The sequence below is a fragment of the Synchiropus splendidus genome, chromosome 2 (assembly GCF_027744825.2).
Source record: "Synchiropus splendidus isolate RoL2022-P1 chromosome 2, RoL_Sspl_1.0, whole genome shotgun sequence".
In the NCBI taxonomy this organism is placed as follows: domain Eukaryota; kingdom Metazoa; phylum Chordata; class Actinopteri; order Syngnathiformes; family Callionymidae; genus Synchiropus; species Synchiropus splendidus.
In genome coordinates this window covers 16,104,889-16,120,290 of record NC_071335.1, presented here as the reverse complement: position 1 = coordinate 16,120,290, position 15,402 = coordinate 16,104,889, and the positions used below count along the sequence as shown (strand labels likewise).

General features: G+C 42.7%; 2 protein-coding genes across 2 annotated transcripts; both read left to right on the top strand.

Annotated features, from left to right (window-relative positions):
- Positions 1-844: 844 nt before the first annotated feature.
- LOC128754320 (claudin-4-like) lies at positions 845-3,108 on the top strand. Its single transcript, XM_053856851.1, has 2 exons — positions 845-897; positions 2,196-3,108. The coding sequence occupies exon 2, from the start codon at positions 2,311-2,313 to the stop codon at positions 2,983-2,985; it is 675 nt and encodes a 224-aa protein (XP_053712826.1). The 5' UTR covers positions 845-897; positions 2,196-2,310; the 3' UTR covers positions 2,986-3,108.
- A 1,258-nt stretch (positions 3,109-4,366) lies between these two features.
- On the top strand, positions 4,367-14,615 carry LOC128754924 (mitochondrial dicarboxylate carrier-like). The gene is made up of 11 exons (XM_053857919.1): positions 4,367-4,802; positions 9,280-9,399; positions 9,511-9,625; positions 10,276-10,324; positions 10,394-10,435; positions 10,501-10,544; positions 10,621-10,691; positions 10,769-10,861; positions 10,930-11,007; positions 11,074-11,130; positions 12,912-14,615. Exons 1-11 carry the CDS (start codon positions 4,713-4,715, stop codon positions 13,011-13,013), a joined length of 861 nt encoding a protein of 286 aa, XP_053713894.1. The 5' UTR covers positions 4,367-4,712; the 3' UTR covers positions 13,014-14,615.
- The last annotated feature ends 787 nt before the right edge of the window (positions 14,616-15,402 follow it).

The window sequence follows — 15,402 nt, the reverse complement described above, 5'->3', positions numbered from 1 at the left end:
CCTCTCACGAGGTGGAGTGAAATTTCTTCAACGAAACTTTTCTCTTCACTATTCCCACATTTCAATAAACACAGACGGTGCATTTATGTGCTAAGGCCAATCATTTTACGACATACACCCAAAAAAGAATTGTTCAATGAGTGAAATAACCCAACCATTTTCATTTAAAACTGTCGCCATCTAGTGGTTTAAAATTGAAAAAAATTGAATTATGAAAATAATCGCCCGTCCTACAAAGTGAAAACACAAATTTTGGGTTTAATTTTTTCAACCAGTTTAAGCTAAACTTGATTTGGCTTAAACTTATTGAATCATTAATATCACCTGAAAACTGGAGTTGACACACATCATAACTGTCATATCATAACTGATGCGGGACTTGTCCTTCCAGAAGGGCCTCTGCAACTTTCATATTTTTGATAACAGAACTGAGTGAAATGCCCAACAAAATAAGGCGGTTGTTGTTTCTCCTGAAAAATTCAATCAATGAGGCATAAATCAGCTGCTTAAAAGAAGCAAGGCGTATTGTTTAGACGCAACAGTCAGCACAATACGACTGTGAAAGATGAAAAATACAGACAGAATCACAGTGAATATGCAGAAAAAAATGATTCCTGAGAGTGTGGCTTCACTAGTATCACAGAAGTTCTGGATGAAAACACCCAGCTGTGGCAGTGAGACGGTGGAATAAGCCAAAACAAAGTGTCCTTGTGTTGTCATTTCTGGCATATCAATCTGTGTGTGTAAGTGTTTGTGTGTGTTTAGTATGCAGTTTTGCACGCTGCCGCCCTCCTACACAGCAGCGTATGAGCTCATGACAACAAGCAGGCCTGTCACAGAAGAAGACAAACCAACAGCTCACCACACAGACACTCAACATCCATGGAGTCACTTCTGGTGAGTAAGGCCCAGCCTTTATGCAACTAACCCAAATATGAGGGACAAAATGTGAATTTGTTGCCTAACATACAGAACTTTTCGCAACTACATCAGTACTTTAATCCTCAGCTGATTTGTATTGGTTTATGAAGCTTGAGCGGAGCAAAATAAGAAGCAGAAAAGGGTTTTAGAGACACGGTTTGAGCTCAGTCATACTAGTTGTGTCCAAGGTGAGGCAAATACAGAGCATGACATATGAGTTTGTGGTTTCAGATACATAATTCAAGAACAAAAAACACACTTTTGTGGAGGATAACTTTTATTTTATGAATTAAAGAGGTACAGATGCACCACTGTCAACTTGTACAACTTTTATGCATTTAAATAAATGCACAGTTAATTTTGATTTTGACATATTTTGATCAAATAATTGGGTGAGATTCGCTTTGAAAAGTTTAACTCGATTTCTAATGGCGTGTACTTTCATTAACGAGTGTGGGCTTGGAATTTGCGTCCTGAAGAGTGAAACAGCGTCATCTACAGGTCACCAGTGAAACAACTCGCTCAAGAACGTCAAACTGTCAAACAGTCAACCAGAAGATTAAATCGCGTTGAGAGTGCAATTCCTTGGACGAGTATAAGTAACAATGTATCACATGTTTTTGGAATATGTTGGGGTTCTGTAGCCAATAGATAATTTATTAATCATTTTTTGGGTTGGCTGAGCAGGTTATTTCATATGCAGCACAAGAGAATCAGAGTAAGTTTTTAAAAAAATACTTTTTACACCTACTCCAGAGAAGCTTGACATTTCAATAACATTTAATCATAAAAACGGAGACTGATACCACATTCCATTTAGAGTCTTATTTCCTGTTGAATGAGCTCATATTTTGACCAACCCAACGCTTCGTGTTTAAAGGCGCCTCTGCTTTAAAAGAAGATATTCGGGCCCCTAACGTTTAATGCGTTATTTACGACTGGATGAATCTCTGAAACTGCATTTTAAAGTCAAGTCTTAAGAGACCCTTGTTGCTTCCACCAATTTTCATTCCTTTTAATGGACTGTATTTTTTGACCCGTGCAAGAAAGTTAGAAAACTTGAGCGATTTCAGAAAAAACAACAACTTTTTTTTTAAATCATGTGTTTGTCCAAACCAGTTTGTGGTCATTGAACTTTTGAGCTAACACTTGGAGATAGATAGATATTTGGAGTTTCGGCTTTCTGCGGATCACTGTTGGCGTCCTAGACAAATGACACAGAATATAAGTGAAGAAAAGCACATTTCCTTGAGCATGTTTCTTCTCTTGTGCAGTGACCAGAGAAGCGAAGCGAACTCATCCAGTTGACTCTCTGAAGCTTCTCTAGGGTCGACCGTCTCATACATCTGAGCTCTTTCAAGACAACGTCCGGTCCCAGCAGCTTCTTCCATGGCGTCCACGGGTCTCCAGCTGGTGGGCTTGGTGCTGGCGGTGCTCGGCTGGGTGTTTGGGGCGCTGGTGTGTGCAGCTCCTCTTTGGCGAGTGTCTGCGTTTGTGGGTGGTGAGCTGGTGATCGCTCAGGTTCTCTGGGAGGGACTTTGGATGAATTGCTTGTCTCAGACCACCGGCCATATCCAGTGTAAGAGCTACGACTCCACCTTGGCTCTGTCCACCTACGCCCAGGCAGCGCGCTGTCTCACTGTCCTCTCCCTGCTGCTCTGTCTCCTGGCTCTCCTCTTCGGTGTGCTGGGTGCCAAATGCACTCACTGCATGGCGACCGCCAAGCAGGCCACCAAGGCTCAGCTGGCCAGAATATCGGCAGTGCTGTATATGGTGGCTGGGTTTGCCTACCTGATACCCATCAGCTGGACCGCCTACGCCATCGTCCGGGACTTCTACGATCCGAACGTGGCCGCGCCCCTCAAGAGGGAGTTGGGCCCTGCGTTGTATCTAGGCTGGGGGGCCAGCGTGCTTCTCCTCCTGGGCGGCGCGCTTCTCTATATCGGCTCCACTCCAGCAGGAGGCAGCGTTCTGCCTGGCTTTACCAGAGCGGTGAGAGACAATCCAACCTCAGCAGCAGCAGCAGCAGCGGAAGTGAAGGCACCAGAAAAGTCATTTGTGTAGTCCTTCTTTAGTATTGGTTCTTCACTGATGAGATCTTTGTTCAGTTATCCTAAAATATGGAGGGATTCAGATGTGTCTTTGTGTTGTGAGTCACTGATGTTTTAAAACTATTGTCAATAAAAGTTTGTGGGTAATACTCATAGTAATGATGCAGCTGGGGGGGTTGAGGGTGAATAATCTATGTATCCATGTTTATTCATGTGTGTCATTTACTCCGAGCAAATTCCACCGTGCCTCTGCCTTTGTATGTGAGCGGGAGGTCTGTGTACAGAAGAACACAATGTGCCCTCTGTCGATCTGTTCTTGTGTGTGCGCTGATGTTTTATTTATGAACTTGTTAACACTCATGTAATTGACTTATTGCACGTGACAAACCTGTGTTTATAAATTGGATGCGATGTTTGTATGTCCCACTTGAGCTGTGCTATCATCTTTAATAAAGTTTTTTTTTACATTAATGATGGAGCTGTTTACTTTTGTTTATGTCTCTCTCAATAAAAGCACAGTGCTTCACCAGACGATAAATGATTTGGTTAAAGCATTTCTATGAATCTATCAAGTGAAAACAGCGTTGAGATACCAAGTCAACATCTTCATAATCCCATTAACTGATCGGGACGTAAACCCTCAACTGGTCAGGAGTTAAACCATTAATCTACTCAAGGCCATAATTCCAAACAGATCACTGTGGACATGTGCGCTTTGCCTTGAGGGATGTTGAAGGAGAAGTCAGTCAAGTGTGATGCAGAGAGAGTCAACAACAGAGCTGCTGGAGAGCAAGTGTGTTTCTGCCCGCGGAGGCCAGACATGACACCATGAGTCCAGAGAAGACATGAATGTGATTGTTGTCACGAATGATGGAATGGATTGAAAATGAAAATGGATTTGTCAAAGTTTTTTTTTTTAAGTAAAATATTTTGATCACATTTAAAGAGCCAAAACCTCCCCGTCATGGGAAGAACAAACACAATCTAATCTAGTCTAATTTAATCCCGGGGATTTAATGAAACTCTATTATCAATCGAATCTATTTTAGGAATAGATCTGGCCCGCTGTTCAACACCCTTCCCACCAGAGGGCGGTCAAACCCTTTCTGGAAAACAAAATAAAATACTGTAACATGCGTGTTACTTAATTTCGTTCTCCACATCATGGCGTTTCTTCCTCGCGTTATTAGCCCACCGATTCCTCAAGTTATTATTAATATGTGTCGATTCAAACAGAGCAGTGTGTAGCGTGGCTGAAATGTACTCCGAAACTCCTGCGTGTTACTGTCAACGACCGCCGTGTCTTCCTTTTAAAGAGACAGCGCGCGCTTCCGGTGTGCCCCCACGCAGGAATGCGTGGCAGCGGCTGCGTGTCGCTTTAACGGCAACATGACCGAGCGCCGATGGTAGTGGGCCGTGGAGCGTGCGCTGGTGGCTGTTAGCTTTCGGTAGCCCCCAGTCGACCTTTAGATCTGGAGCAAACAGGCAGCTCCTCCGTGCGCGCTGACAATTGGCTGCTCCGGCGTCTACTGACGGAGCCGCGCGTTCACGTGGACACGCGCACATGCTATGGCGACGGTGTGCGCGCAGCAGCTGGAGCACAAAGTCCCAGGTTCGGTGCCTGACTTCACTCGGCGTGTTTGACCATTAACGACGCGGTCGGAGACGAAGTTGGTCTTGCAAGGGCGTGCGAGCACGAGCCCACTTTCGCTGCAGGAGCACTGTGCGCGGGACGCAGCCATGACTGAGAAGCGGGTGTCACGCTGGTACTTCGGCGGACTGGCGTCGTGTGGAGCCGCTTGCTGCACTCATCCTCTGGATCTGGTGAAGGTGAGCTGCGTGGAGGCCTGCGGGGCAGCTGTTTCCTCTTTGCTTCGCAACTTCTCCCTGACTTCGCGTGCGCCTGTCCCGCCGCGCGCTCGCTCTCTCTGCACGTATACGTCACATCGCTGCATATGTCAGCGACTTTCTGTACGATGGGGCATATAACATCATCCAGAGCAACTTGGTTTCAAAGCTCAGTGGATGCGTTCCGCCTCTCTGGCAGTTGTCTCCTCAGGCATTTCCAGACTTCTCCTCCACCGTGTCTCTGGCTGCTTCTGGTGGCTCTGTAATGTGGAAACCTGCTCGTGGGTCTGCCTGCACATGTCTGGAAAACCTCCACATGAGCCGGGATGAGCCAAGTTGTATCACAGATGCCTCAGTCTTAACTCCTCAGTTGGGATGCCACGGATGTGCTCACACGGTGGCTGGCGTGGCTGCGACATTAACTCCAGAGAGGTGGACAGTTCCATTTCCTTCTGGACCCGATTCCATTGGGCTGGCTGGTGGGCTGTCAAGCCGAGTAACAGAAGGAACAAATTACATTAGGGAGGAAAAAAAACACACTTAAATAACAGGACCAAACAGAAACAAAGGGGAGTGTGTTTGATCTATGAAAATTATTATTTGCAAGGGGTATTACAAACAAAATAGTGAATTAATTTGAAATGTTATTATTAGATATAATATAAAAATAAATGTTTGCTGCTGCATTCTAACATTTGGAAACAAGTTTTTTTGGTTAAACCTTTGACGCAATTTTTCCATAAATCAATTCATGCAATCTCAAAAATAACAACACTATCAATTCACTGATTCATAAGCAGCATGAGGCCGACCCCAAAAATTCCCTCAACTTATCAATTGATCTGTGCAAGACGTGTGATCTTTAGAGGCTCTGCTTTGAAGGTGAAAACTGATGTTTGCTTGTTTTCTCTTCCCCTCACTCTGCTGTGTGGTTCCTGACTCTGTCACTCCCAGCATCACATGACCCAGATGAAGCTATGTGACACTCAGGAAGTCATGTGCAGCGTAATTGTGTGGAGAAGCAAAATGGTCAGCACATGCTCTTTTGTTTTCGAGCCTTGTCGGGGAACACTTGAACGACACAGCAGATCTATACGCATGTAATTGGTTCTGATGAGTGTAGACATGTTATAGTGATGTTTATCTGATGAAATAAGATAAGGCCTTATTGATAATCCTGCAAGAAATCTCATTGAAGTCCCTTACTAGAAGCTTCTCGCTCTCTGGGCTGATAAAATTGGAAGCTCGTGCTGTGAAGGTTGAGCGCTGACTTGGCGCAGAGGAAGTGCCCTGACCCTGTCACACCACTGCTATCAAGGCCAGTTGTGGCTTTATAAACTGACTCACTCACTCCTCAGACTCGCTTAACTTTCACTCTTATATAACAGCTGATATAACTTGTTACACTTCTGCCACGTCTATGTGTTTATTCACTGACATGAAGTGGGCGTGCGTCCAATTCAATTATTCAATAGAGTCTTAATTGGTTGACTGCTCTTGGGCCCTCAAAGACAACAACAACAACAACAGGGCTTCTCAACTCTAAAGTTTGGCGTTTCTATCAATAAAAGGAACAGCAGTTCAGGCTCGGCTAGTTCCAAGTGCTTGCATGTGGGATTTCGCAATGCTAACTAAAACCAGACCTCATGCAGACTGAGTTGTTGAATTCACCACGTTTTAAAGGCATAAATGTGACATCTGTGATAGCATTCTGTAAAGCACAATTCACTGTTTTCTGTTGGATCTTGAAGTTATGAAAAGAAATGCCTGAATATAACTGACAACAATCGACTCCCACATACAAGTCACTGACTCATTTGTGCTTATGGTGAACTGATCCCAGTGATCCATGCTTGAGCCATGATTTTTTGTGTGTAATTTATATAAATTTATTTTGGCCTGGCCATTGTAAAACAGAAAGGGGGCATCACAGATTCAACAATAATTCAGCTCACATAGATCTCACAACAGATCATTTTGTTGTTAGAGTTGGTAGAAAAAAAGCAAATAAGAAATTATATTTTCATAAACGTATGTGGATGTTTTCTGTTTTTATTCATTTTAAACTACAGTTCTTCTCCACTCCTTTTTTTTACCCCCATAAAATCAGATTTTTCTTATATTGCCAGACCTTTGTATCCGTACATTGTCTCTCATTTTAACATGGCTCGCATCCAAACCTTAAGTATTATCGCATCAAATTCTATTCAATGAATATTTCTGCCATTTTTGCTTTTAAGATTCACTTTATTTAATTGTTCTTATCGTCCTTACAAAGTAAGTAAAAAAATGAAATATTGGTTTTTATCATACTTAAATGAAAATGAAATATTGCTTTTTATGATACTTAAATGAAAATGAACTATTGCTTTTTATGATCCTTTTTTTATGATACTTAAAAAAATCACCAGCCCATGGTGAACCAGGCCACACCTGGTTTATGAATGATAGTTCCCCTCACAGTTGTTCCGGATGATGAAGTGAGAGAACAGACGGTAAGACAGCATAAGCTTGTCTGCACATTGGGAGTGACACAAAATTGAAATTGTTTGTTGCAAAATTTTCAACCCAATTTCTTATGAGCATCATGGAAGTTGATTTAAGATGCTGCAAACTTGCCGAGAGATTTGGCAAGTCATCTGTCTGTCAATACTTTACAAGTCTTTGTGGAATGAATCATTCATCATCCCTATTGTCTCTTCAGAGTGTAAAGTCTGCTCACTTTTGTTCCAGCACTCTCCTCTTAATGACTAACCCTAGTGATCCAGCGCTTCTTCGACTTTTATATAGGCACCAGCTACGTTTGACTCGCTGCAGCTTCTGTGTCCTTCAAGCTAAAACGGTTGAGCTGTCTAAATGCCAGAGTGAGTGTTGACACTAACTGCTGTTGTACGTCCAACTTATTGCCAAACACTTGCTTAACTCCCTTCCCCCAGTGAAGTGAATCCCATACCTAAATAGTGTTTGTTGGAGCGGGACTTTGACACACATTTATGTTGTAAAGGGACTCACCACCTCTTGAGCTGATGACTTGGTTCCATCACAACTGGAGTGTCTGCTGAGATCTTCTGCAATGACTGGGTTGTGTTGCTCTGGTGAGGAGTCCATAAACATACACCAGAGTGTGGTCTGTGGTGCAAAGTTAAAAGCCAGGCTTCTTCGCGTTTTCCTCTTCTTCACAACCGATAGCTGCTCAGGTATTTGGGTTGAGCCTGCAAACTGTCACTGGCTCTGTCAATATTCATCTAAGTAATAAAGTTTCTGATTGATTCCAATGACTTGCCGTCAGTTTTTTTGTTTTGTCCTGTCATTATTTACTAATTTTATGTACTGTTTATGTGGTGGCCCAAACTGTCGTACTTGACCTGAGATACTGACCAGTGCTTGGCGAGGCTGTTGTAGTTTTTCAGGTGGAAAACTCAGCATTTGGAGACCTATTGTTCTAGCATGTGTTTCGGCCAGTCGCTACACTGTTTAGAATACACACATTGAAGTCGACTCAAACCCATGGCAAAACCCAATGTTGCCCCCACGGCTGTTGATGGACTTTAAACGTGTTAGTTCTCACCTCCTTTCATAATCCCCTCCTGTGTGAAGTCATCCACAGTCCAATATTATTCCCCAGAGAACCCTTCATCATTAAATAACATTGTTCATGAATATTTATTTTGAGTATTTATTTCGTCCACGTGAGTAGTTATTAATGTTTAATATATCATCTTTCAATATTAGTATTGTTGACTGAAAGGATTATTTGTGTTGTCACAATGAACTGCGATGCTTGTTTAAAGGTTCTAGCACTATTTAAGGCAGTCTTTTTTTAAATGGTGTGGACTTCAAACAATTGAAAAGAGGGCAAAGGTCACATTGCTGCACCGCAGTGTTGAGGCCAAGACTTGGAGGCAAACATGTTGCAACCATTTCATGCATGTGTCCATAGTTCTGACTCTTCATTTGTCCTCTGATAGAAGCAACAGTGAAGTAACAGGAATGTGCTTCAGCGTCAGGCCCAACCTCACTTTGTTTCCTCTTAGAATTTCCCAGCATCATCAAGTTTCACTCTTCTTCCATTCAAAAACACAGAGCCTTGTATTCATGACTCTCTGTGACGTTTTGTCCTCATGGAAGTGCTGCGATCATTTTATTAGTGATTATTCTGGTGATAAATCCTGTGCACTCATGCAAACACATGGCAAATTTTCACTCAGTCTTACAGCAACATAACGTAGCACTGGTGAACTGGCTTGACACTTTTCTGTCATTTTGTGTTGCGGTTTGCGCTGCAGTGCCCACGGTGCCCTTGGTTCAGTGAAAAACGGTGCCCTTGGTTCAGTGAAAAAAATCCCGAGGCACACCACCAAAGGAACCTCAGCCAAAGCGCACCTGTGCTTAAAGTACTATAGAAACTTCCGTCCAAAGAAAGGAAGTTGAAGAGTGAATGCTCCTCATGACTTCTCAGGTCCACCTGCAGACGCAGCAGGAGGTGAAGATGAGGATGGTGGGCATGGCTGTCCATGTGGTGAAGAATGACGGATTTCTGGCTCTTTACAATGGACTGTCTGCTTCTCTTTGTAGACAGGTGAGTTTGTGCGTCATGTTCACGTGTAAGTCGATTGTTAACTCCTGCCTGACAGCTACTGTGGTGCCTGTGCTAATATTAACACGCTCATCCTCAACATTTGTCTTCCAGATGTCTTACTCCTTGACCAGATTTGCCATCTATGAGACCGTGCGGGACATGATGGGGAGCTCGAACCAGGGGCCGATGCCCTTTTACCAAAAGGTCTTGCTCGGCACACTGGGAGGTGAGCAGCCGACAGTTTAAAGTTTTAACCAATTTTTTTTCTTTAGTTTTTTTTTATCTCACATACGAATATAGTAGGTTAGTGTCAAAGGAAAAATGTAACTCAAAGTTAATGGATGTTTACTGAGCTAAAGATGAAAACTAAATTGACTGTTGTTGCACAGAAAAAAAGAACATTTGATTTCTTATATCCACCAAACTTAAAAGTCCAGATATAGTAAGCATTGCTTTCTCTGTGGAGCTGAAAAGTGGTTGAAGGTCAGGCCTTCTCTCCTAGACTGAAAGACAAAATCCAGTTTGAGTCCAAAATCTTTTGGTGAATAGATCTGAAGAAGCACCAAATGGCAGCTTGGTAACCTCTGACAGTCACATGTTGGTGCACATGACCTGCCTAGGATGCTCCACCAGTCATGTTGAAGCATGCAGCAGAGCGCTCATGGTGTCTCCAGACTTTCCAATGTGCTCAATGCAAAATCCGGTGCCGTCTGGCTCCCGTTCCACCTTCAAACAGTGACTTTGAGCAGGAACATCGCAAGCCTGCTGGAGGTCATTGGGGACTTCAAGCAGAAACAGGGTGGTGATTCTGCTGCTCCAAACCTTTGACCCACAAGTTGTGAAATAAGTGCACTAACAACACACAATTGTCAACAGGAGTCACGGGCGGATTTGTCGGCACGCCTGCCGACTTGGTGAACGTAAGGTATAGCAGTATTGTACGTCGCCGCCCCTCACTGGAGCCACCCTGAGTCTCACTCGCTCTCTCTTTCAGGATGCAGAATGACATGAAACTCCCCCCTGAATTACGGAGAAAGTGAGTGAAGCAAGAAGCAACATGTTTTAATGGATAGCCATTTTAAATGTGAGCTTTCTTTCCAGCTATAAACATGCAGTTGATGGCCTGGTCAGAGTGTTCAGAGAAGGTAAATGCCTGTGCGTTCCTGGACTGATCCAACTGTGCTGCGTCCCTGGTGTCTGACCTTCTGTTGTGCTGCACAGAGGGCCTGCGGAGGCTCTTCTCTGGAGCCTCTATGGCCTCCAGCAGAGGGGCCATGGTCACCATCGGTCAGGCAAGTCACATGACTCACACTCCTGTCCTGCTTTCATCTGAGCTCTGAGAAGTTACGCAGCTCTTTGCATTCTCTAGTTGGCCTGCTACGACCAGGCGAAGCAGCTGGTGCTGGGAACAGGAATGATGGGAGACAACATCTTCACACACTTCCTCTCCAGCTTCATTGCTGTAAGTAGCACGTGAACTCAGCTGCTGGGTCTGCGGGACACTGGACCTCCTATCTTCCGTGCCTGCAGGGAGGCTGCGCCACCTTCTTGTGTCAGCCGCTGGATGTGGTCAAGACTCGGCTGATGAACTCAAAGGGAGAATACACTGTAAGTCCACTTTTATTCTCACTGGTTTCCTCACACTCTCCCTGACTGACTCCGCTGTCTCTTCAGGGCGTCCGGCACTGCTTAAGAGAAACCGCCAAGTTGGGCCCTCTGGCGTTTTATAAGGTCAGAAACACTCATGAACTGAAGAGCAGAATTTTAGCATGAACATCAACAAGAGACACATTTGTCTTGCGTTGTCACTTTCCACTTCACTATTTACTCTCAACATGAAAATAAAACTTTGTCGAAGAACTGGTTAGCAGCGAACCAGAGCGATCTTTGTGAAGTAAATATTGTGACTAATAATGCGACTTCAAACAGTTTATAGACGGTTTGCATTTTCAAATTTGTTGGGCTGATCTGCATTCATGAAGAACCAGGAAGTCCTTTTTTTTTACCGTACCTAGCAAAGCAGGACCCTCAGAGACCTGCGGGGTGAGACTAGATTGACGTGGCGTATCGTGCGGGTCGTGCTTGGTCAAACTAAAATAATAAACGCGTGTTCTTTACGGGCTTAGGTTGCGTTTGATGAAAGCTGCGATGGGATTGTTTGGCAGAGATCGCCATCTAGTGGACGTGATCGCCAACTGCTTATGCGAGGAAAGTGGCGCAGTTTGAGGGAGGATCTGTCGTTTGCTGCTGTTTTTAGATTCTCTCTTATTGTACCGGGGGGGGGGAGTAAACGGAAATGTTTTGGCTCCTTATATATTAAACACACACTATGTTAAATATTATGATCCTAATAATTGAAACAGAACATGTTTGAACAAGTGAGCAGCTACATTATGACTACATGAAACAAAAATAAACTGAGTTGCCTGAGTCACTTGTCTCCACTTGGCCCCTCCGTGTTTTATGGATGAGTCAAGAAGGATCAAGCTCTGGCTTATTCTCAAACTTAGCTGGACCTATCAGACCTCACACCTTTCATGTTGGGAATGCCAAGAGTGACAGGTATGAGGTGTTTCAACTCGGTCGTCTTTGTGATCCTTGTTGTCAAATGAAACTCACTCACTGCGGTTGGTAGATTGACCTGAACTCGCATTGAACTACGATGCCATTGGAGAATTCCACCCTTTGTCCCACCCTTGTCTTTCTTTGCATTCTATTAGCAAAGTTATTTTTCACCACAGTCCTTGTTGTCACTGCTGAATTATTATTCTGTGTTCATTTACTCTATCTCATAATATTAAATAAAAAGTAAATAATCCCAAAATAATGAAATGCAATTGCTCACAGAGTATCTATTGCTAGTTGTGATTAAAAACAATATACTGGTTGAATATTTTCCTTAAGATAATGCAGTTTGCTCAGTAGCTTTAATTTGTCTTATCAAAGCGATGGGGGCTCCTTGTAGGTGCAGCACCTGGATTTAAAATAATAATATTGCAGTCTTAAACTGATCACTACTCAAACGTAATAAAAACTTTAAAACCCACAAATTCTATGAGCAGAATAAAAAAATAAATTCATACTTTTTATACAGTATGATGAAAATGAATGTCCTTGAAATGGATGGCGCCGAAGAGCTGATCCTAAAACTGCTGGAAAGCAGACAGCGAAAATGAGGTTATACTGTAAAACATAACTCGAGACTCTGGGTGAGCATGAAAACAAGACGCAAAGTTCTTTAGGGTTCTATAGGAGACAGAATGGTTTGTGGAGAACACTTGTGTGAAATGTTGCACATTCCAGCCAGGAGATTTCTCTAATATTATTCTCTACTGTAGCTCTGTGATGCAGAAATTACTTCTAAAATGTTAATTTTTATAATGTACAGCACAAATTTAGTGAAGAATATCACAAGGGCAAAACAAATTTATTGCATCCTCCGATCAGAACAGGTGATGCAAATCTCTGTCACGCTCTAAATTCCCCTTTTTTTTCTCCTCCTCCTCATGCAGGGTCTGGTTCCAGCGGGGATCCGCCTGATTCCTCACACGGTTCTCACCTTCATCTTCCTCGAACAGCTGAAAAAATACTTTGGCATTCGCGTGGTCTCCTGATCGCTGTGACGCCATCACGCCGGCTCTCGATCAGGCTTTTTAAGACGGAAAAGGGAAGAGGAAAAGTAGCGTGCAGTTCCCCCACATTTGTGCCTGTACTCCTTTTTGCTCTACCTCGACGTGACACCCATGATCTTAACTGAATTTTCGCTTAGCAGCGCGACGGTGTTAAGATTATGTTTTAAGTAGCGGACTTGTCGAATGAAAATAGCAGATCTCGTCTTGAGAAAAATAAATTCATGTGTAATATTTGTAGGACGTAGAAAAACATAATCAGTGGATTTGTAATGAATGAACGCCTAACTATTGACTTGAACTCATTTGGAACTGAATCATGAGATTTTTTTATTTTAATTGTTGCATGTCATCCTGTGTCTGGGCGGCTTGTTTTCCCTCAGCATTTTCCTTTTTTTTATTGCATTATATATGCATTCAAATTGATGCGGTGCGAGTACAAAACCTTCATCCTACTTTTAAAAGAGCTGTTGCTGACACTGACACTTTTATGATGCGTCATTCCTGTCGTTGACCAAATGTGGCGTCACACAGTGAGGTGGAGGCCGAGCGCATTCCTTTGAGGGAAGTTATCAAGGAAGGTTTATTAAATACATTAAAAAAAAAGGCCTTTTTTTTCATTTTGATCCCAGAGGATTTTTTTTTTTCAAAACACTGATAAATTGTCAGATTTTAATAGTGTACTGTACTTACTGAGATGGTTTTGCTCACATTCCAACCCAAAACGTTTAGAGAGGCGGAGCTAGAAAACCCGGGTCACATCTTTGGTGGGGTGCGTCGAGAAAGGGTTGACGAAAATGATTATTATTCTGCTTTTAACACTTGTATTCGAGAAGATCCGAGTATTTGTCAACGTATGACTGCTCAATAAATAGTAAGTAAAAATATAAATAAATATAAAAAATAATTCCAAAATAATGAAATGCATTTGCATCGCTAGTAGTGTTTAAAAACAATATACTCTCTGAATATTTTCCTTAAAAAAATGCAGTTTTGCTCAGTGGCTTTCATTTTGTTATGCAGTTATTTTAAATGTGAACTAATTGACATTTTTAACAATTTCTTTTATCCTCATTCCATTCATATGCATCTTCAGGAGAGGAGGACCAAGGTCTTCATCAAACCAGTTATTGAACATCAGTCTTGGGTTCTCTTAAAACACCTCCTTCAACCGACACAGATTATGTTAAAGTTATCTGCTCATCCATCCTCCCGACTCAGGATGCTTGTTTGTGCTCACTCGGCACTTGACTCCACCGCTGCAAACCTGTTAACTTCTTCCAGTGTTTTCACGCGACCAATGTTGTCCGCTCAGCTCAGCAACTGAATGCCTTGATGGATCGCCTTGCCTTCTGCTGTCTGCCCGACAGGGGGCAGTATCGCCATGCAGTAGTTGACTCATCCTCTCACTTGCGTTGTTTGACCTTTCACCATAGAGGCGACAACCAATTCCTGCGTCGAACGAGTCCTTCGAAATGTGAACTTGATCGGCAATGTGCTCTTAACCCACAAATTATGAAAACACTTGTAACTGGAAATATCTTGTGTTGTTTTTAAAAATATATTTTTAGATTATTTTGAAATTAAAGTCACTAATATCACATGTTTGGGGTTTTATTTCTATTCTTTCTGCTGCTTTTCCCCTCGGTGCAACACTTGCATTCACCACACAAACACCTGGAAAATCTCATGCTGCAGCACTGACTCCACTGTGACGAAGACGGGGCAACGTTGGATCGCTCCAGTGGCGCATTAATGTGGTGATCCTCTCCGATGATGACGAAGTAGGACACGACAGCCTCTCCATCTGAATGACTGCAGTTTTATTGCACGGATCCATGACATGCGGAGTGTTAATGTTGGATGTACAAATGTACTCATCTGTTCCCATTTAAAGAAATGGAGGAGGCCTTAAATGTCTTGGTATTTATCAAAGCAATGGGGGCTCCTTGTAGGTGAAGCACTTTACCTTCACTAAGTCCTGGATTTAAAATAATAATATTGCAGTCTTAAGCTACTGATCGCTACACAAACATAATAAAAACTTAAGAATAAACCCACAAATTCTATGAGCAGAAACGGAACGCTCTCGCCCCAATTGAACTATTTACTCGCTGTTTTTGGGGCGCTAGATAGTGTCTATTTAATGTTTAATTTGCAAGGTCAATTTTATTTTATGTAAAATATTGAATTATTAAAAATAAATTCATACTTTTTATATGACAGTGTGAGATAACCAGATTTGTTTGAGTCGGAAGAAGTAGGAGGATTGACTATTTCAAAGTCGGAAATGAATTCCATGTTAAGATGTTTTGGTTGTCTATGCTGCCCTGACCACCAGTCCACAGAAACTTAAAGTCTCGACTAGAAAGCA

Coding starts and splice junctions, on each gene's coding strand:
- LOC128754320 (XM_053856851.1), top strand. CDS start 2,311: ATGGCGTCCACGGGTCTCCAGCTGGTGGGCTTGGTGCTGGCGGTGCTC.
- LOC128754924 (XM_053857919.1), top strand. CDS start 4,713: ATGACTGAGAAGCGGGTGTCACGCTGGTACTTCGGCGGACTGGCGTCG. Junction 4,803..9,279: donor ATCCTCTGGATCTGGTGAAG/GTGAGCTGCGTG, acceptor ATGACTTCTCAG/GTCCACCTGCAGACGCAGCA. Junction 10,692..10,768: donor CCATGGTCACCATCGGTCAG/GCAAGTCACATG, acceptor TGCATTCTCTAG/TTGGCCTGCTACGACCAGGC.